Source organism: Zootoca vivipara, chromosome 6, assembly GCF_963506605.1.
Source record: "Zootoca vivipara chromosome 6, rZooViv1.1, whole genome shotgun sequence".
NCBI lineage: Eukaryota > Metazoa > Chordata > Lepidosauria > Squamata > Lacertidae > Zootoca > Zootoca vivipara.
Window position 1 is genome coordinate 17021089 of NC_083281.1, and position 20747 is coordinate 17041835.

General features: G+C 50.9%; 1 protein-coding gene across 1 annotated transcript; it reads left to right on the forward strand.

The window, feature by feature from the left end:
* The first annotated feature begins 22 nt into the window (after window positions 1–22).
* Window positions 23–19452, forward strand: WDR87 (WD repeat domain 87). Its single transcript, XM_060275254.1, has 8 exons — window positions 23–292; window positions 744–911; window positions 4225–6128; window positions 7904–8726; window positions 12808–13019; window positions 13911–14260; window positions 15764–17835; window positions 17917–19452. The coding sequence occupies exons 1-8, from the start codon at window positions 221–223 to the stop codon at window positions 19411–19413; spliced, it is 7098 nt and encodes a 2365-aa protein (XP_060131237.1). The 5' UTR covers window positions 23–220; the 3' UTR covers window positions 19414–19452.
* The last annotated feature ends 1295 nt before the right edge of the window (window positions 19453–20747 follow it).

Sequence of the window (20747 nt, forward strand, 5' to 3'; positions counted from 1 at the left end):
AGGGTGTCTGTTGTGGGGGAGGAGGGGAAAGGAGATTGTTAGCCGCTTTGAGACTCCTTCGGGTAGTGATAAAGCGGGATATCAAATCCAAACTCTTCTTCTTCTCTTCTAAACCATTCCCTTCCTCTCCAGATCAACGGTTGTCCAGGACTGTAGGGATTGATTCCTCCCCATTTCCAGGGGTATTTTCTGCAGCGGCTGAGCTTCCCGCAGCGCCACCATGGTGAAAGAACCGGTCCGCATCGTACCCTTGTGGAAGGAACTCCAAGGCCAGCTTTTCCACAAGCTTCAGGTGGTAATGCAGAACCAACCACTGTCCTCTGATGAGAACAGGATTTTCTCCCAGTGATTTGGGGCCTGGAAGGGAGGGTGTGTGCAAGCATGAAAGACAGAAACAGAGAGATGGTCCCAGAAAGTAACTGGCTCCCTCCTTGCTGTCCTTCTGCCAGCCAGCTGAAGGCTGCTTTATTCCAGCTGTCCTTTGGGAATGGATTACTTTTTAAGAAAAAGGCTTTTATCTTAATAATACTGTGGGGGTGGGGTATAGATAAGAAAAAAGCAGCAGCAGCCAGTTCCTTCTTTCTGGCCTTCAGTCAACTGTCACTGAGCAGCAGCATTGGCTGTGCCTGCCACCCCAACGCTGAGGTGGCATGAATGCTGACCGTGTGCTGTGAGTAGCGCAGGCAAATTCCAGTTCTGGTCTCCTCCTACCAACCCCACTGTCTCTTCCCTCCTTTGGGCAGGGTGTGCAGGAGGTGACAGAAGGATCCAGCATCATGCTGAGCGACAGGCCCAACATCATATTCCGGAAGAGCTGCCACCCCAACGTCATGCCGGTCATCTGCTACTATTCGAGTGAGGCAAGCCACTATTTTGCATCCTTCAGCTGGAAGTCCTCCAAGACGAGCAAGGTGAGAGGCAGTCAGCTGGCCTGTGATTGGCCAGGGAGATGGGGAGAGAAATGGCTGAGAAGTGTGGCTGCCCTCAGCCTCCAACCCCCAAACATGGTCAGGATTGTATCCATTATCTTCAAGGTCAATGCAGAAGCTTCGTGCTCTCCCTTAAATCGTAGAATTGCAGTTGGAAGGGACCCCAAGGGTAATCTAGTCCAACCCCCTGCGGTACAGGAATCTCTCAACTAAAGAACCCTGACAGGTGGCCAGCCAACCTTTGCTTAAATACCTCCAATGAAGGAGAGTCCACCACCTTCTGAGGAAGCCCATTCCATAAGGGGAGTCATAGAATCATAAGAGTTGGAAGAGACCACAAGGGCCATCCAGTCCAACCCCCTGCCAAGCAGGAAACACCATCAAAGCATTCCTGACAAGATGGCTGTCAAGCCTCCGCTTAAAGACCTCCAAAGAAGGAGACTCCACCACACTCCATGGCAGCAAGTTCCACTGTTGAACAGCTCTTACTGTCAGGAAGTTCTTCCTAATGCTTAGGTGGAATCTTCTTTCTTGTAGTTTGAATCCATTGCTCCGTGTCCGCTTCTCTGCAGCAGCAGAAAACAACCTTTCACCCTCTTCTATATGACATCCTTTTATATATTTGAACATGGCTATCATATCACCCCTTAACCTTCTCTTCTCCAGGCTAAACATACCCAGCTCCCTAAGCCGTTCCTCATAAGGCATTGTTTCCAGGCCTTTGACCATTTTGGTTGACCTCCTCTGGACACGTTCCAGCTTTTCAGTATCCTTCTTGAACTGTGGTGCCCAGAACTGGACACAGTATTCCAGATGAGGTCTGACCAGAGCGGAATACACTACAGTGGTACTACCGGTATTACTTCCCTTGATCTAGATGCTATACTCCTATTGATGCAGCCCAGAATTGTATTGGCTTTTTTAGCTGCTGCATCACACTGCTGACTCATGTCAAGTTTGTGGTCTACCAAGACTCCTAGATCCTTTTCATATGTACTGCCCTCAAGCCAGGTGTCACCCCTCCTGTATTTGTGCCTTTCATTTTTTTGCCCAGTGTAGTACTTTACATTTTTCCTATTTAAAATTCATCTTGTTTGCTTTGGCCCAGTTGTCTAATCTGTTAAGGTCATTTTGAAGTGTGATTCTGTCCTCTGGGGTATTAGCCACCCCTCCCAATTTGGTGTCATCTGCAAACTTGCTCAGGATGCCCTCAAGCCCATCATCCAAGTCATTGATAAAGATGTTGAATAAGACTGGGCCCAAGATAGAACCCTGTGGCACCCCACTAGTCACTTCTCTGCAGGATGAAGAGGAGCCATTGATGAGCACCCTTTGGGTTCGGTCAGCCAGCCAGTTACAAATCCACTGAATGGTAGCATTGTCTAGCCCACATTTTACCAGCTTCTTTACAAGAATATCATGGGGCACCTTGTCAAAGGCCTTGCTGAAATCAAGATAGGCTATATCCACAGCATTCGCTTCATCTACTAGGCTTGTAATTCTGTCAAAAAATGAGATCAGATTAGTCTGACGTGACCTATTTTTTAGAAACCCATGCTGACTTTTAGTGATCACAGTGTTCCTTTCTAGGTGCTCACATACCATTTGCTTAATGATCTGCTCTGGAATCTTTCCTGGTATTGATGTCAGGCTGACTGGGCGGTAATTGTTTGGGTTCTCTCTTTTCCCCTTTTTGAAAATAGGGACAACATTTGCCCTCCTCTAGTCTGCTGGGACTTCGCCTGTTCTCCAGGAATTCTCAAAGATTACTGCCAGTGGTTTGGAAATCACTGCTGCCAGTTCTTTTAATACTCTTGGATGTAGTTCATCTGGCCCTGGAGACTTGAATACATCTAAACTAGCCAAGTATTCTTGTACTACCTCCTTACTTGTTTGGGGCTGTGTTTCCCCTGCTGAATCATCTGCTCTATATTCTTCAGGTCGGGCATTGTTTTGTTTTTTGGAGAAGACTGAGGCAAAGAAGGTATTGAGGAGTTATGCCCTTTCTCTGTCCCCTGTTCGCATTTCACCATCTTCTCCTCTAAGTGACCCCACTGTTTCCTTGTTCTTCCTTTTGCTACGGACATACCCATAAAAGCCCTTTTTGTTGCTTTTAACCTCTCTAGCAAGCCTGAGTTCATTCTGTGCTTTAGCTTTTCTGACTTTGTCTCTACACGTGCTGGCTATTTGTTTGAATTCCTCTCTGGTGATTTGCCCCTTTCCCCATTTTTTGTACATATCCCTTTTAAATCTTAACTCAGTTAAAAGTTCTTTAGATAGCCACCCTGGCTTCTTTAGGCACCTTCCATGTTTCCGTCTCATTGGTATTGCCTGAAGTTGTGCTTTTAATATCTCCCTTTTTACAAACTCCCAACCATCATGAACATCCTTCCCTTTTAGTATTTCTGTCCATGGGATCTCACCCAGCATTTCCCTACAAGATCAGACCAAAGCTCTCCTTAGTCCTGTTTCCCATTTGTGTACAGTAGTCCCCTTCCCTGCTGTTGTTTCCCAGCAACTGGTGTTCAGAGGCAGGCCACCCCTAATCCTGGAGGGAACCTAGATGGCCACCATGACTTCTCCATGACTTTCCTCCCCTGCCGCGCAGGAGACAAGCAGCAGCCTTAGGAAATGATATTTTCTTACTGCCATGCTTGATCTCGGTAGTGGCACCCACCCTGTGGAACGCCCTCCCATCAGATGTCAAAGAGATAAATAACTACCTGACATTTAGAAGACATCTGAAGGCAGCCCTGTTCAGGGACGTTTTTAATGTGTGACATTTTGATGTATTTTAAATCTTTGTTGGAAGCCGCCCAGAGTGGCTGGGGAAACCCAGCCAGATAGGCGGGGTACAAATAATAAATTATTATTATTATTGTTATATTACTAGATCCCAGTCTCATCTTCCACAGCTGGGGCAATGTCCCAGGCCCCTTGAGCTCCCACCTCCCTTGCTTCAAGCCAGAGAGCCCACCTTCCCCTCCTCTAAAGAGCTCAGGAGTCCTGATTCTCAGGCCTCCCCCCAACTGGCATCTCAACTCCTGAAAGGGGTTTATTTCCCAAGGCCCCAGAGAGGGCAGCAGCAGAAACAGCAGGCAGCTGGAGAGAACCTTGAACACCATGTCCCTCGTCTAGCACCACAGCTTTGTATTGGATTGTATGATCTATCATAAGCTAATTTGGAGATTGTTAGGGTTGTCTGTGTCTTTAAATAGGTGAACCAAGATACTAACCCTACCCCTAGGGCACGGGACAGAGTCCATTGCCTCTGACTCTCAGACTTCTCCTGCAGGTTCGAGTCTGGGTGTACAACACAGAAGATGAGACCCCCATGACAGAGAGAGAGTACGCCATAGAGGGAGACCCAAAGGTCCTGTACATCTCCTATGTTTCCCACCTGCACCTCTTTGTGACCTACTGCGATGACATCCACCTGAGGCTTTTTGGTGACCACACTCAGGAATGCAAGATGCTCTCCGAGGTGAAGTCGCCCTATACGGTCACCAGCATGTGCTTCAATCCTGAGACAGGCGAAGTGGTGACAGGTGCCATTGGCATTGTGGCCTTTTGGTGCTTTACCCCAGGGAAGGTTCCCAACATTGCTGTCACACGGGAGGTGCAGATCTCAAGTGGTGAATTTGTGCACTACCTCAGCGTGGAGCAGGAGCGCAAAGTGCTGGTGGCCTTGTGCGAGAACATCATCCGTGTGTATGACTACCGAACCAAGACCCAGACCCGGACCTTCCAGGTGAGGCAAGGTTTGTCGCTCACTTGCTGCTCCTCCTATTGGCCTCAGAGCTTCCTCTTCACTGGGGACCTCGGTGGCGACATCAAGGTGTGGAACTTTGACAAAGGGACCCAGACCACCCAGTTCAAGGCCCACGAGAGCGCCATCACCACCATCACCACCAGGCACTCCTTCCACACGATCATGACCACATCACTGGATGGCCTGCTAAAGGAATGGAACCTGACCACCTGTGAGCTCCTTCGGCGCCTGGACATCGGAGAGCAGCTCTTCCAGATGCAATTCCTCAATGAGCAGACCTTTTTCCTATGCACCCTGTCCACCTTCTCCATCCGGACTGTCAACACCTTCTGCCAGCTCTTCAACATAACCAAGTCCATCCTCACGAAGCTGGTGCGGGTGCAGTGTGGACCAGACAAGGCCCGCATCCTGGCAGCCACGGAAGACGGGGTCATCCGATTCCTATCCCCCGTCACGGGGGAACTGCTGTTTGTCACCTGGCCCTTCCAGGTCCTGGAAAAGGCCCTGGACTATGTTTATGACCCGGACAGAGAGGAGTTGCTGGTGACAATGGGCACAAGCGACATCTACGTGCTGGACACCACCAAGAACCCCTGCCCAGTCAAGTACATCTTGCGTGTCACGGATGGAATCGATGACAAGGTGCTGTGCCTGGCCTACAGCCGCCTGGACCTGGAAGGCCGCACCTGCAGTTTCATCTTCAGCGGGTACAAGAGCGGGAAGGTACGCACCATCACCCAGAACTTGTATCGGATGGGGAACCGCAAATTGCATGACGGCAAGGTGGTGGCACTCAGCAGCATCTCAGCCTCAGGAAACCTGTCCTACCACTCGCGGGAGTCTTCCTACCTGTGCTCCTATGGCCAGGACCAGTACATCATCCTCTCTGATGTTCTCTTGCAGAAGAACAACTTCCTAGAGGTGTTACCTTTGGTGGTCATCCCAAGCATCAACTGCCGCATCAACAACCTCCTGCTCATCCCCGGCTACATCTGTGCCCTGACAGAGCATAACCGGGTCCGGCTGTGGCGCCAGGCATCCTTGGTCCCTGGCAAGAAGAACTCCTACTGGAAGGAGACTGCAGCCCTGCACACCACCACCATCACTTCCTTTGACTACTGCCACACCCTCAGCATGCTGGTGACCAGCGGCTCCGATGGCACCGTGCGCGTCTGGGACATCCTGGGGCAGATGCTGGTGGAGTTTGATACGAGCCTCAGATTCAGCCGAGTCTGCTTTGCCAACCAGCGGGGAGACCTGGTTGTGGGCTGCAACATGAATATCTACTTCATCCCATGCGTCTCGTACTTGCCCAGAGAGCATCTCTACATGCTGGCCTCCCGGTGTGTGAGGGATGACATGATCGAGCTCCCCTTGGTCTTTCTGCCTCACTTCCTCCTCACCTTTGACATAGTCTTTGCGCCCAAGTACGTATGGGGAGGGGAAGGGAAGGGAAGGGAAGGGAAGGGAAGGGAAGGGAAGGGAAGGGAAGGGAGGCAGGCAGAGCGGGATCTGAATGTTGGAGAGGTGGGCAGAGAAGACATAGATGCAAAAGGGTGAACCCCACCCCCAGTTTCCAATTCAGGTGATACAGGCAACTTATTTCCCACCACTGGCAACTGACCTTTGCAACTGTCATGGAGCAGAAACAAAAGGAGGAACATACCTTGTCCAAATGGTTCTAGCACTCAGTGCCAGTAGCCAGTCTCCAGGTCCATGGACTGTTTATGAAGCCATGGCTGCGGAGCAAGAATGGTTAAAATTTTGGGCCCAAGAACTGCATTCAATGTTAGCCAATCCTCTGTCTGAGGTCTGCATGGCATATGCGCACGCATGCATGCACACCACACACACACACACACTAGGGCTGGCCGACATATCAATATATTGTCCAAAGTCAGTTTGAAGTCAGTATTCAAAGTTTTTGACCTGGCAATATATTGCAAATCATGATGTGTGTTAGGGATGGGTGATATATTGTCCCAAACCAATTTCAAGTCCATATCATGATATTGGTTTCCAAATTTTTGACCTGGCAATATACAGTGGACACTCAGGTTACATTACTTTCTGGCAACGTAACTTTCAGGTTGCGAACGCAGCAACCCCAGAAGTGTACACGTCCAGGTTTCACTCCGCGCGCCTGCACAAAAAACACTCTGCAGAAGCGCTCTATTGTGCCACGTGTGTGCGCAGAAGCGGTGCCTCTAGATGCGGACTTTTCAGGGCAAGTACAGATTGCTGGAATGAATTAGGTTTTTATCCGGAGGGTTCACTGTACAGTATTGTGAATCATGGGTGTGTGTGTGAATGCTATGGAAAAATGTGGGGGAAACCATGAAGCCAGCCAATGCCTCTAGATAGCTCCATCTTTTTTTCAGACATTGTGATATACAGTGCTATTTTTCTCTAGAAAAAGGGGTGCCGGAACTCACCATGAACGCCTCCCTCATTCTCTCAGAATGGCAATGGCAGCCCACCTAAGAGGTGCCGGAACTGAGTTCCGGTTGGAAAGAAAGCCCTGGTGATATATCAGTATACAGTATCACAATGTTTAGCTGGTTATATATCACAAAGCTGAAAACCAGATACCGCCCAGCTCTAATGGAGACCACCAGGGCCAGTTCATTACATTCTGCTGCCTGAGGCAAAGGACAAGAGGGTGCCCTCCCCCAAGGCACATACAGAAGCCAGTAGGACCGGCAATGGAATCTTACTACAATACTGGGCAAAGGACAATGAAGGCAGCAGGCTAGGGTAAGGGGGCACAGGGCAGGCCACAGGGCACCCACATCTCTGGCCATTCCCCCCATCCCACAGCATCTGCTGCCTCATTATGGGCTGACTCTGCAGAGCCACCCCAACAGCGCACTCGCCACCCACCGACATCCCTTGAGAGCCTTCCTGCCTGGCATCTTTATTTTAACCAAGTGCCCCCCTCACGTTCTCTTTAACAGCAGTAAATATTCAAACTCCCAGCCTGTCACTGTAACACTGTGCCCACCCCAAGGCAGAGCTGGCGTGCGTAGAAAATATGGGGATTTCTGGGCTACATTACTAGCAAGGAATTGTTGCTTCTGCATGCGCCCCCTACATTTAAAGCGCATGGCTTCCTGCAGAGAATCTCTCCCCCCCCCAATGCACAGAACTACAGTTCCCAGCCCCCTTAACAAACTAGACTTTGGGTGCTTTCCCTCCCCAGGTATCGCCAGGTAGGGAGGCTGGCCAAGAAGTATGAGCGGCTGGAGCCCATCTCCAACAACAAAGAGGTGGTGATGGAGAACAACGTGGCCACTGTCATGCATTTCATTGGCAAGGAGATTAGCGGCCTCCCTGGGCCAGATTTCTACGGGGCAGTGCCATCCATCAAGGAGCCGCAGCGAGAGTTCTTAGTGAAGTACCAGCTCCTCCCGCAGCAGGGTGCCAAGGCAACCCAGGAGAAGAAGACACTTCCTGCCGAGCCTCCGCTAGCACCACCGCCGCCCCGTGTGCTTCCTCCGCTGACCGAGCACATCCCTGTCCTCGGCAGGATACCTTTCCAAGCCGGGCGCACGTGGCCTATCGCCCCCGACGGCTACGTCCCCAATTCGGCTATCCGGGCCCTGCTGTTCCCAAGGGGGACGCCCGAGGCCCTGCAGTGCAGCTTGGACCTGAGCAGGCAGCCCTTGCCCAAGCGCAAGATGGTCAAGATCCAGCTGCCGGAGGGGGATCAGTCCGAAGAGGTAGAGACAGTCCGGAGGAGAAAGCCGCAGAGGAGGCGGCCCAGTGTGGCCTTCATGGGGGTGATGCGCTCCCGGGACCTGCTGGCCGATATCGTGTCCAAGCCTTGGCTGCGGCACAAGCCCAGCGACAACAGCTTGCCCTCCGTCACAAAGGCCATCCTGGAGCTCATGGACGACGTGCCCTACTCCACGTACTTGCTGTGCACTGGTGCCCTCGTCCAGCTCGCCGAGTCCTACCCGCTGCCAGACAAGGTTCAAGAAGACGCCTTCGAGCGGCTCATCCAAGACACCACCCACAAGGAGGTTAGCGCGGTCATTCAAAGGGCTTGGGGGGAGGGGGCAGCACAGGGACATTCACAATCTGTACTTTTACTAGCTTCATAGAACCATAGATTTATAGTGTTGGAAGGTACCCCACGGGTCATCTAGTCTGGCCCCCTGCAATGCGGGAATCATAGCTGCAGAACCCCTGGCAAAGGACCACCCAACCTCTGCTTAGAAGCCTCCAAGGAAGGAGAGTATGCCACCTTCCGTTGTCACAGAATCATCAAATTATAGAGTTGGAAGGGACCCCATGGGTCATCTAGTCTGGCCCCTTGCAATGCAGGAACCACAGCTAAAGTTTGGAAGGGGATTTTCCTTGGATATCTCCTCTTTCTCTGGCCAGGTCCTCTCCATGCAGAATGGCAGCTGTGAGGAGGTTAAATAAGGCAGGCTTACAAAACAGGGACCCTGGGATCCCAAGGGAAGGTAATGAACATATTCAAATGCCCAGAGTCACTGTATTGGCCATATTCATTCATGGGCCAGGGCAGTCCCAGGCCATGTTCCTCCTGGCTTAGAAATGAATAAGGTCAGACTAAAGTGGTAGCCCCTTCATGGATCACTGCCTTGTCGTGGCGAAGGGGCTTAAATAACTTAGAGAAGTTATGTTTTGACCAAACGTGATCCACCTGGAGAAGGAATTGGCAAGCCACTCCAGTATCCCTGCCAAGAAAACTCTATGGACAAAGACAACAGGCATATAAAAGTTATGACGCTGGAAGATGAGCCCCTCAGGTCGGAAGGCGTCCAACATGCTACTGAGGAAGAGCGGAGGACAAGTACAAGTAGATTCAGAGCTGATGAAGCGGCTGGGCCAAAGCCGAAAGGTCACTCAGTTGCGGATATGCCTGGAAGCGAAAGGAAAGTCCGATGCTGTAAAGAAAAATATTGCATAGGAACCTGGAATGTAAGAACCATGGATAATGGTAAGCTGGATGTGGTGAAAAATGAGATGGCAAGAATAAATATTGACATCCTGGGCATCAGTGAACTAAAATGGAAGGGAATGGGTGAATTCAGTTCGGGTGACTATCATATCTACTACTGTGGGCAAGAATCCCGTAGAAGAAATGGAGTGGCCCTCATAGTCAACAAAAGAGTGGCAAAAGCTGTAATGGGATGCAATCTCAAAAATGACAGAATGATCTCGATACGAATCCAAGGCAGACCTTTTAACATCACAGTAATCCAAGTTTATGCACCAACTACCGGTGCTGAAGAAAGTGAAATTGACCAGTTCTATGAAGACTTACAACACCTTCTAGAAATGACACCAAAGAAGGATGTTCTTCTCATTACAGGGGATTGGAATGCTAAAGTAGGGAATCAAGAGATAAAAGGAACAACTGGCAAGTTTGGCCTTGGAGTTCAAAATGAAGCAGGGCAAAGGCTAATAGAGTTCTGTCAAGAGAACAAGCTGGTAATCACAAACACTCTCTTCCAACAACACAAGAGACGACTCTACACATGGATATCACCAAATGGGCAGCATCGAAATCAGATTGATTATATTCTCTGCAGCCAAAGATGGAGAAGCTCTATACAGTCAGCAAAAACAAGACCTGGAGCTGACTGTAACTCAGATCATCAGCTTCTTATAGCAAAATTCCAGCTTAAACTGAAGAAAGTAGGAAAAACCACTGGGCCAGTAAGATACAATCTAAATCAAATCCCTTATGAATACACAGTGGAAGTGAGGAACAGGTTTAAGGATTTAGATTTGGTGGACAGAATGCCTGAAGAACTATGGATGGAGGCTCGTAACATTATACAGGAGGCAGCAACGAAAACCATCCCAAGGAAAAGGAAATGCAAGAAAGCAAAATGGCTGTCCAACGAGGCCTTACAAATAGCGGAGGAGAGGAGGCAAGCAAAATGCAAGGGAGATAGGGAAAGATACAGGAAACTGAATGCAGATTTCCAAAAAATAGCAAGGAGAGACAAGAGGGTCTTCTTAAATGAGCAATGCAAAGAAATAGAGGAAAACAATAGAATGGGGAAAACCAGAGATCTGTTCAAGAAAATTGGAGATATGAAAGGAACATTTCGTACAAAGATTGCCATAATAAAGGACAAAAGTGGTAAGGACTTAACAGAAGCAGAAGACATCAAGAAGAGGTGGCAAGAATACACAGAGGAATTATACCAGAAAGATATGGAGGTCTCGTACACCTCAGGTAGTGTGGTTGCTGACCTTGAGCCAGACATCTTGGAGAGTGAAGTCAAATGGGCCTTAGAAAGCATTGCTAATAACAAGGCCAGTGGAAGTGATGATATTCCAGCCGAACTATTTAAAATTTTAAAAGATGATGCTGTTAAGGTGCTACACCCAATATGCCAGCAAGTTTGGAAAACTCAGCAATGGCCGGAGGATTGGAGAAGATCAGTCTACATCCCAATTCCAAAGAAGGGCAGTGCCAAAGAATGCTCCAACTACCGCACAATTGCGCTCATTTCACACGCTAGCAAGGTTATGCTTAAAATTCTACAAGGCAGGCTTAGGCAGTATGTGGACCGAGAACTCCCAGAAGTGCAAGCTGGATTTCGAAGGGGCAGAGGAACCAGAGACCAAATAGCAAACATGCGCTGGATTATGGAGAAAGCTAGAGAGTTCCAGAAAAACGTCTACTTCTGCTTCATTGACTATGCAAAAGCCTTTGACTGTGTCGACCACAGCAAACTATGGCAAGTTCTTAAAGAAATGGGAGTGCCTGATCACCTCATCTGTCTCCTGAGAAATCTCTATGTGGGACAAGAAGGTACAGTTAGAACTGGATATGGAACAACTGATTGGTTCAAAATTGGGAAAGGAGTACGACAAGGTTGTATATTGTCTCCCTGCTTATTTAACTTATATGCAGAATTCATCATGCGAAAGGCTGGACTAGATGAATCCCAAGCCGGAATTAAGATTGCCGGAAGAAATATCAACAACCTCAGATATGCAGATGACACAACCTTGATGGCAGAAAGTGAGGAGGAATTAAAGAACCTTTTAATGAGGGTGAAAGAGGAGAGCGCAAAATATGGTCTGAAGCTCAACATCAAAAAAAACCAAGATCATGGCCACTGGTCCCATCACCTCCTGGCAAATAGAAGGGGAAGAAATGGAGGCAGTGAGAGATTTTACTTTCTTGGGCTCCTTGATCACTGCAGATGGTGACAGCAGTCACGAAATTAAAAGACGCCTGCTTCTTGGGAGAAAAGCAATGACAAACCTAGACAGCATCTTAAAAAGCAGAGACATCACCTTGCCGACAAAGGTCCGTATAGTTAAAGCTATGGTTTTCCCAGTAGTGATGTATGGAAGTGAGAGCTGGACCATAAAGAAGGCTGATCGCCGAAGAATTGATGCTTTTGAATTATGGTGCTGGAGGAGACTCTTGAGAGTCCCATGGACTGCAAGAAGATCAAACCTATCCATTCTTAAGGAAATCAGCCCTGGAAGGACAGATCGTGAAGCTGAGGCTCCAATACTTTGGCCACCTCATGAGAAGAGAAGAATCCTTGGAAAAGACCTTGATGTTGGGAAAGATGGAGGGCACTAGGAGAAGGGGACGACAGAGGACGAGATGGTTGGACAGTGTTCTCGAAGCTACGAACATGAGTCTGACCAAACTGCGGCAGGCAGTGGAAGACAGGAGTGCCTGGCGTGCTCTGGTCCATGGGGTCACGAAGAGTCGGACACGACTAAACGACAACAACGAAGTGGTAGAAAACCGTCCCTTTTCCTTTGGACCCTGAGGACTCTCAGCTGATCCATTCCTTTCTCCACACTTTAGCCTAGCAAGCAGTAAGATTGGCCCCGTCTAAATTTCCCCAAAACTGTGCAATGGTCCTTCCTGCCGCTATAAGCAGGTACACTACCAAGTCTTTATTGTGCAAACTTTATTATGCAACACCAGTAGGAGGTCGGTCACAGGTATTAGCATCTTCTGGAGGGGGAACCAAGGCTGGCTTTCCTACTGGCCATGCCAAAGTCCAGACCCTGGCCCAGACCCAGGCAATAGCCCCTGAGCTCATGTGTATGAGGATACAGACCCCTGTTCTTGCTCCGTAGGTGAGGATGAGGCTGGCAGCCTGGGAGGCCTTGGGGAAGATGGACCTGCTGAGTGAACAGGAAGTGGTTCCCCTGGCCCGAGCCCTGCTGGACGAGAACAAGAAAGTGCGTGACCTGGCCCGGTCGCTGCTGGACAATGTGGCTGGCATCACGGACAAATTCGTCCTGAAGAAGGAGATGCAGCGGATGGCAGATTCCAGCCTGGTAGACTTGTAAGTGTCTCCTTTGAGGCGTGAGTGGGGTATTCCCAGCCCACAAAGCAACACCCCCTTGTGGTTCGGAGGAGCTTCCCGGAAGGGTCTCTTTTGCAGCTTCTTGCAAAGTTAGACCCAGCTGTTCCCTGCCCAATTGGGTTATGATGCTGCTCTGTGCTGTACCCAGGTATAGGCTATGGCTGAGGATGAGGAGCTTAAAGGTGGGCCTCACATATGACACACACCCAGCACATTTGCATGGAGCTGTGTGTGTCCAATTGGCCAATAGCAGAAGCCCTGAAGTAGCTAAAACTCAATGAGATGAACAGCAGGATTAAGATGTTTTGAAAGGGAATAAGATATTTTTGCTTTGCAGTGTGGAGATTTACTAGAGGGTAGGGAAAGATCTGCCCTAAGCCAAAGGCCTGGATCCCACCACCACCCCCGCCCATTCATCTGGGGCTCTCCTCTCATTTTACCCGTCCTTCAGCTGGTTACTCTTTGCTCCAAGGGACGTGGGTGGCGCTGTGGTCTAAACCGCTGAGCCTCTTGGGCTTGCTGCCTGCCCATCAGAAGGTTGGCGGTTTGAATCTGCTCTACGGTGATGAGCTCCCATTGCTCTGTCCCAGCTCCTGCCAACCTAGCAGTTCGAAAGCACGTCAAAGGGCAAGTAGATAAATAGGTACCTCTGCGGCGGGAAGGTAAATGGTGTTTCTGTGCACTCTGGCACTCGTCACGGTGTGCCAGAAGTGGTTTAGTCCTGCTGGCCACATGACCCATAAAGCTGTCTGTGGTCAAATGCTGGCACCCCCCGCCTGAAAAGTGAGACGAGCGCCGCACCCCATAGTTGCCTTTGACTGGACTTAACCGTCCAGGGGTCTTTTGCTTTTATCTCTTTGCTCCTTCCAGATCTTCATTAGGCCGTGATCCAAACGCCTTCCCTCGCAGAGTGCGCGCTGCCGGCATCATGGCAGAGTCGGCGGATGAAGCGAAGGTCGCCCTGACAGAAGGAGCACAGAAGCTGATGAATCGGGTTGAGAACCAGCTGACGGCCAACCTGTTCTTGATGAACGAGATCCCAACCAAATTAGCCCGCGACCGCCGCGCAACCATTGCCCGTCTTAAGTCACCACCTCAGGGAACATCGGAAGACTTTACCACCCCCGAAACTTTCCCCACAGGACAGGCGCGGTGGCTGGGAATCTTTAGCACGCCTGAGAAGAAAGCTGCTGCTGCTGCCCCTTTTGCCCCTGAAACAGGCAAGTACAACTCCCTGCCTAGAGAGGGCATCTTGAAGCGTTGTTTCTTGGAGGGCTGCCATTCCCAGGCTGGCCACCATCCTCTGGGGCTATCACCTGCTTAGGCTCCCTGGTAGGTCAGGCTGACCTGACTTGGACTGGCAACCTGTGGCCAGTGTCCAATGAAGTGGGTTTGTCTCCCTTTTCACTTGCACAAACAACCTTGAATCCCATAGTAGAAAGTTGTGGAGTGACTGGCACTTCCTCTTGCGCTGCACTCAGGAAGCACGAGTCCAAGTACTTCCCCCCCCCCTTGCCTCATTCCTTTCCAGGGAAACCTGCTCTCTAGTAAGAGATCAGAACCAATGTCACTCCAGGAAAAAAATCAAAACCGTTTGCTCCCGTTGGGCATTAAATAACAGTTTTCCTGCAGGGAAAGCAGAGGCACAAGAGGAAGTATGTGTTGGAGGAACTGGACATGGAAGGTGGGGTTCATTTCCCTTGTGAGCAAAACTCTCCCCATGTACGTGATAAGTCAACAGGTGCAAGGTCAGCCAAGCCAGTTGCTATGGCAATGGCCCAGTGTCATCTATGTAAGTGATTCAGGCATGTCAGCTCATTAGTCAGTCAAGTGTGTCTGTCCGTGAATCAAATTCTGCGCTACATATTGAAGTTGGAGATACTACTTTGTGCTTGTTACAGGTAGGTATCCGTGTTGGTCTGAGTCGAAACAAAATAAAAAAAAATTCCTTCAGTAGCACCTTAAAGACCAACTAAGTTTTTATTTTGGTATGAGCTTTCGTGTGCATGCACACTTCGTCAGATACACTGAAACAGAATCCACCAGACCCTTATGTATATTCAGAGGGTGGGGGGTGGGGGTGATGGGAATGGGTGATGGGCTGATAGGAGTGGTAAACCTGTTGATGACTGTTAACGACTGTTAATGACTACATAAGGGTCTGGTGGATTCTGTTTCAGTGTATCTGACGAAGTGTGCATGCACACGAAAGCTCATACCAAAATAAAAACTTAGTTGGTCTTTAAGGTGCTACTGAAGGAATTTTTTTATTTTACTTTGTGCTTGTACAGTATATATGTACGGCGTTTCCGTGCACCCTGGCTTCTGTCACGGTGTTCCTTTTGCGCCAGAAGCTGTTTAGTCCTGCTGGCCACAGGACCCGGAAAGCTGTCTGTGGACAAACGCTGGCTCCCTCTGCCTGAAAGCAAGATGAGCGCTGCAACCCCAGAGTTGCCTTTGACCGGGCTTAACGGTCCAGGGGTCCTTTACCTTTACCTTTTTTTACACCTGCATCTTCAAAGCCTACAAGCTGTATGTGCAGATCAGTGTCCAGAACTGTATTACTGAAGCCTTATCTTCTGCAACAGTAAACTGTTTTGGACCTGAAGCCGCCTCTGTGGGGGACAACTTCTGCTACATGGGTGTCTCCCCTCAGATTCCCGATATTGTTCTGCCCAGCCACGTCTCTGGTTAATCTCACTCCTTTCCTTGCCCCCTGACAGGTGGTGGCGATAAGCTCCCCAGGATCGCTCAAGCACGAGGCAAGGGGCTCATTGTGCCAGCAGTGAGCCGAGCAGCTCTGGAGGAGCCCAGCCCCACCCCCACCCCCAGCCCCAGCATTGTCATCTCCAGCACCAGCTCCAGCAGCAGCAGCTTCAGCAGCACCAGCAGTGGCTCCACGTGGCGGGAGGTGCGGCATGCCAGGAGGGAGCTCAGGGCAAAGGAGAAGAAGGAGAAGGAGAAGCGGCCCAGGCCCAAGCTCCTCCCCACTGTTTCCCATGAGGCCCCGAAGGTGATCAAGGTGCACAAGAAACCCCAGCCCATCCTCTTGCAGCGGCGCGACACTCGCACCCAGCTCTACACTGAGATGCTGAAGCACCAGAGGGACAAGAAGGAGATGCAGGCTGCCGCCCTCCCGACATCGGAACTCAAGCCAGAGATTACTGTCCTGCCGGCTAAACCCAGCCCCACCCTGCCGCCAGTGCCCACCAAAGGCAGCCTCATTGATCCTAATCAGGAGTACAGCTCTGACAAGACCAAGTGGCGCGCCGACCTCCACAAGCTGCTGATGCTCCGCATTGGCCCCCACATAGAGGGCCGCACTGCAGCCGAGGACCTCCTGGCCTCGGCCCGGTATGCCCTGGGTGGCCGCACCATGTCCTGGGAGGACATTGCCAACCTCAGCCAGACCCTCCTCACTTCCCAGGAGAAGGCGGCCGTGGAGGAAAAGGCGTGGAAGGCATATATGGAGGGTCTGCAAAAGCCCCCAGCAAGCGAGTTGTTGCCCGAGTCTTCCACGGAGAGCGTGGAGAAGGTGGTGGGAGTCACAAAGAAGCAAGAGGAGTTCAGCAGTTCGGAGACAGAATTTGAGAGTGAGAGTGAGACTGAGACTGAGGATGAAATCGTTAGGGGGAAGGGAGTGAGAGAGCATGGAGAGGGGAGAAGGGCCAAGCGAAAGAAGAGAGGCCGGGTGGCTGGAGAACAGGAGGTGAAGTCAGCCTCTGACAAAGAAGTGGCAGCGAAAGCGGCGGCGAAGGCGCTCCGGGAAAAGGAGCGGGAGGCGGCCAGGACGAGAGTGCGAGAGGCGATCAAGGAAAGAGACCGAGAGGTGGCCAGGGAAAGGGAGCTGGAGGCGGCCAAGGCAAGGGAGCACGAGGAGGCCAAGGCAAGAGAGCTGGAGGCAGAAGCCATAGCAAGGGAGCGAGAGGTGGCCAGGGGGAGAGAGCGGGAGCTGGCCCGTCGGAGGGAGCGTGAGCGGGAGGCAGCTGTAAGGAAAAGGAAGAGATTGGGGAAGCTGGTTGAGAAAGACAGAGAGGGCCTAGCGGGGCCACAGCTGGTCAGGACAGAAGTCCTGAAGCCCATGCCCATCCTCAGAGAGTCAGAAAGGAAGCTGGTCGAGAAGACCGAGAGCGCCCTGGCCGAGGTGAGGGGCAAGGCCAAAGAGAGGATGATGGAGGAGCTCAAGGAGAGAGCGCTGGCTGAAGCCAAGCAGCACCTGGCCAAGGAAGATGTGAAGGTGAAGGCGCTGGCCGAAGCCAGGGACCAGGCCCTGGTTGAAGCCAAGGAGCAGGCGCTGCTCAAGGCACGGAAGATGGCCATGGTGGAAGAATGGGAAAAGGTGATGGACGAGGCACGCAGGAAGGCGCAGGCAGAGTTGGAGGAGAGGGTGATGGCCGAGGCAATGAAGATAGCCCAAGCCGAGGGGAAAGCGGGAGAGGAGGCCAAGGAAAGGATCCGGGAACTGCTCAGCTCACTAGTGCTGGAAGTGGATGAGGCCAGGGTCCTGGAGCTGGCCAGGGAAATGGGCTTGGTAGTGGATGAGGAGAGGATACTGGAGCTGCTCAGCGAAATAGCCTTGGAGGTGGACGAGGCGAGAGTCCAGGAGCTGGCAGAGTTAAGGCGCGAAGAACTGGTGGAGGCCATTGCTCAGAGGCTGGCTAAGGAAAAAATGTTGGGCCTGTCTGAGTCGAAACTCAATGAGCTCATTGAGGCCAAAGCCATGGAGATGGCCCTGGAGGAAGAGGAGGAAGAGGAGGAAGGAATTAGAGAAATGGCTGAAAGAAGAAAGAAAATGGTGGCTAAAAGAAGACAGAGGGGGGAGGAGGAGGAGGAGGAAGGGGAGGAGTGGGAGTGGGAGGAGGTGAAAAGCAAGGAGGAAGGAGATGAAATGTGGGAAGACCTAGTAGAGAAGACCTTTGAGTTCCTCAATAATGAGGAAAGAGAGGCACTGATGGCCCTGTGGGAGGAAGAAGTGACTCCAAAGCTAGAAGACGACCAACTTGCGCTTTCAGAACGTGCTCAGCTGTTCCTGGACCTCCTGACTCAGCCAGAGAAGCTGGAGTCCAGTGATGCCTCCACCTACAAGCGCCTCTTCCAAGTGGTGTCAATGCTCGATGTTTCTTCGGGGGTGGAGGCCAAAGCCCTGGCCGAAGCTTTGCTGCAGAAAGCACAGCAGATCTTACAGGAAGGGGAGGAGATGAAGGGGCTCTTGAGCAAAGGGCACTCTGTTCTGCTGCAGCAGCTCAAAGAAGCAGTGGAGGCCTACCAAATCTGGAGCACTGATTCTCAGGAGCTTACGTCCAAGATGAAGACCCTTCAGGAGACCGCCCTGACAGTGTTGAAGGCGAGGAACCTGAAGGCAAAGCTGCAGAAAGATGTCAAGAGGAGATCCTTGTGGGAGACCGTGAAGAAGGAGTGGGCGGAGGACAAAGGCAAGTTAATTAAGAAAAGCTTCCTGAACAAGAGGCTGAAGGAAGCCATAAAAAAACTGAAGGCTGATGAAGAAAAGGCTGAGCAAGAAAAAATACAGCAGCAGCGAATGCAAAAGCGCCTCAAATTCAGATCCCGGCCCATTGTGCTAGGCGAGTTGAAGGAGAAAGACATGGAAAGGCCAGAGGAAGAAGGAAGGAGAAGGAAGGGGAAGGAGGCGGACGAGGATGAGCAGCAGAAGAGAGAGGAGCTTGGCCGGAGCTCAAGCAAGATAACGTGGTCCCTGGGGGGGAAGGAGAAGGCCTGGAAGGCCATCATGCAGACGGAGGGGCTGCCCCTAGCAGCCCCAGTTATCAGGCCAAAGAAGTACCGGCTTCCACAGGACTCTCTGTACAGACGTGGCCAGCCAAAAGTGCGACTCCCTCGGCGGGGTCTCGGCAGGGGTCCCGTTAAGCAGGCCTTCCGCCTGGGTGCAGACAAAGGGGTTGACTGGGAGAGGTTCATGAAGCTCTACCAGTCCCTCATGATCCTGAAGGAGAAGGGGGGCATTGAGTCGTTGGCATGGCAGGAGCAGACCACCAAGCTGCTAGACCTCTACGGCCTGAGCAACCCGCTCATCAACGCCATGACGCAGCAGTTGCTGCTGGGCGACCGCAGAGAGTGCACATACGTCCAGGGCAGCAGCCTGAAGATGCGGAAGGCGCAAGCTGGTTTGGGGGCGAGGATACTCTACGAGATGGTCCATCACTCGGTTCGGCTTCCCCCCAGGCTTCCCGCCTGGCATGGCATCATCCCGCTCAGCTATCAGAACAACGTGCACACCTTCAAGGTCCGGGGCATCACCCGCTATGGCACCCTGTCTCTCAAGTGGAAGACCACCATTGCCAGGGGGAAGGCCTCCAGGCTGCGCTTATACGTCCACTCACGTTCCCAGAGCAAATAGCCCCCCCTTTTTGTTTTGTTTTTTTTAACCCAGAGAGAAATATATAGATTTGTATGTGTGTGATGTTCTTTTTTACTGAATCTTTTCGAGAGTCGCATCAGACATCCCTCGGTGAGCTGCATTGACAGGGAGTTGCAAAGTGTTTCCAGGGCAGGGAATGATCCTTGAAGTGCCCTGGGGAATAAACATGATGTAGATGCCATCTGCAGTTGCTGTTTTGAGTTTTTACTGTTAGAGAAGGCACCTAGTTGAGAACCCAAAGGGTGCTCATCAATGGCTCCTCCTCATCCTGGAGAGTAGTGACTAGTGGGGTGCCACAGGGTTCTGTCTTGGGCCCAGTCTTATTCAACATCTTTATCAATGACTTGATGGGCTTGAGGGCATCCTGAGCACGTTTGCAGATGACACCAAATTGGGAGGGGTGGCTAATACCCCAGAGGACAGGATCACACTTCAAAATGACCTTAACAGATTAGACAACTAGGCCAAAGCAAACAAGATGAATTTTAACAAGGAGAAATGTAAGGTACTACATTTGGGCAAAAAAAAATGAAAGGCACAAATACAGGATGGGTGACACCTGGCTTGAGAGCAGTACATGTGAAAAGGATCTAGGAGTCTTGGTAGACCACAAACTTGACATGAGTCAGCAGTGTGATGCAGCAGCTAAAAAAGCCAATGCAATTCTGGGCTGCATCAATAGTATAGCATCTAGATCAAGGGAAGTAATAGTACCACTGTATTCTGCTCTGGTCAGACCTCACCTGGAGTACTGTGTCCAGTTCTGGGCACCACAGTTCAAGAAGGATACTGACAAGCTGGAACGTGTCCAGAAGAGGGCAACCAAAATGGTCAAAGGCCTGGAAACGATGCCTTATGAGCAACGGCTTAGGGAGCTGGGTATGTTTAGCCTGGAGAAGAGAAGGTTAAGGGGTGATATGATAGCCATGTTCAAATATATAAAAGGATGTCATATAGAGGAGGGAGAAAGGTTGTTTTCTGCTGCTCCAGAGAAGCGGACATGGAGCAATGGATTCAAACTTCAAGAAAGAAGATTCCACCTAAACATTAGGAAGAACTTCCTGACAGTAAGAGCTGTTCGGCAGTGGAATTTGCTACCAAGGAGTGTGGTGGAGTCTCCTTCTTTGGAGGTCTTGAAGCAGAGGCTTGACAGGCATATCTCAAGAATGCTTTGATGGTGTTTCCTGCTTGGCAGGGGGTTGGACTGGATGGCCCTTGTGGTCTCTTCCAACTCTATGATTCTAGTTAAAATGTGGAGCAGGAAGCAGTGATGGTCGCCAACCTAGACAGCTTCAAAAGAGGATCGGGCAACA

Coding starts and splice junctions, on each gene's coding strand:
- WDR87 (XM_060275254.1), top strand. CDS start 221: ATGGTGAAAGAACCGGTCCGCATCGTACCCTTGTGGAAGGAACTCCAA. Junction 293..743: donor AGCTTTTCCACAAGCTTCAG/GTGGTAATGCAG, acceptor TCCTTTGGGCAG/GGTGTGCAGGAGGTGACAGA. Junction 14,261..15,763: donor CCCTTTTGCCCCTGAAACAG/GCAAGTACAACT, acceptor GCCCCCTGACAG/GTGGTGGCGATAAGCTCCCC.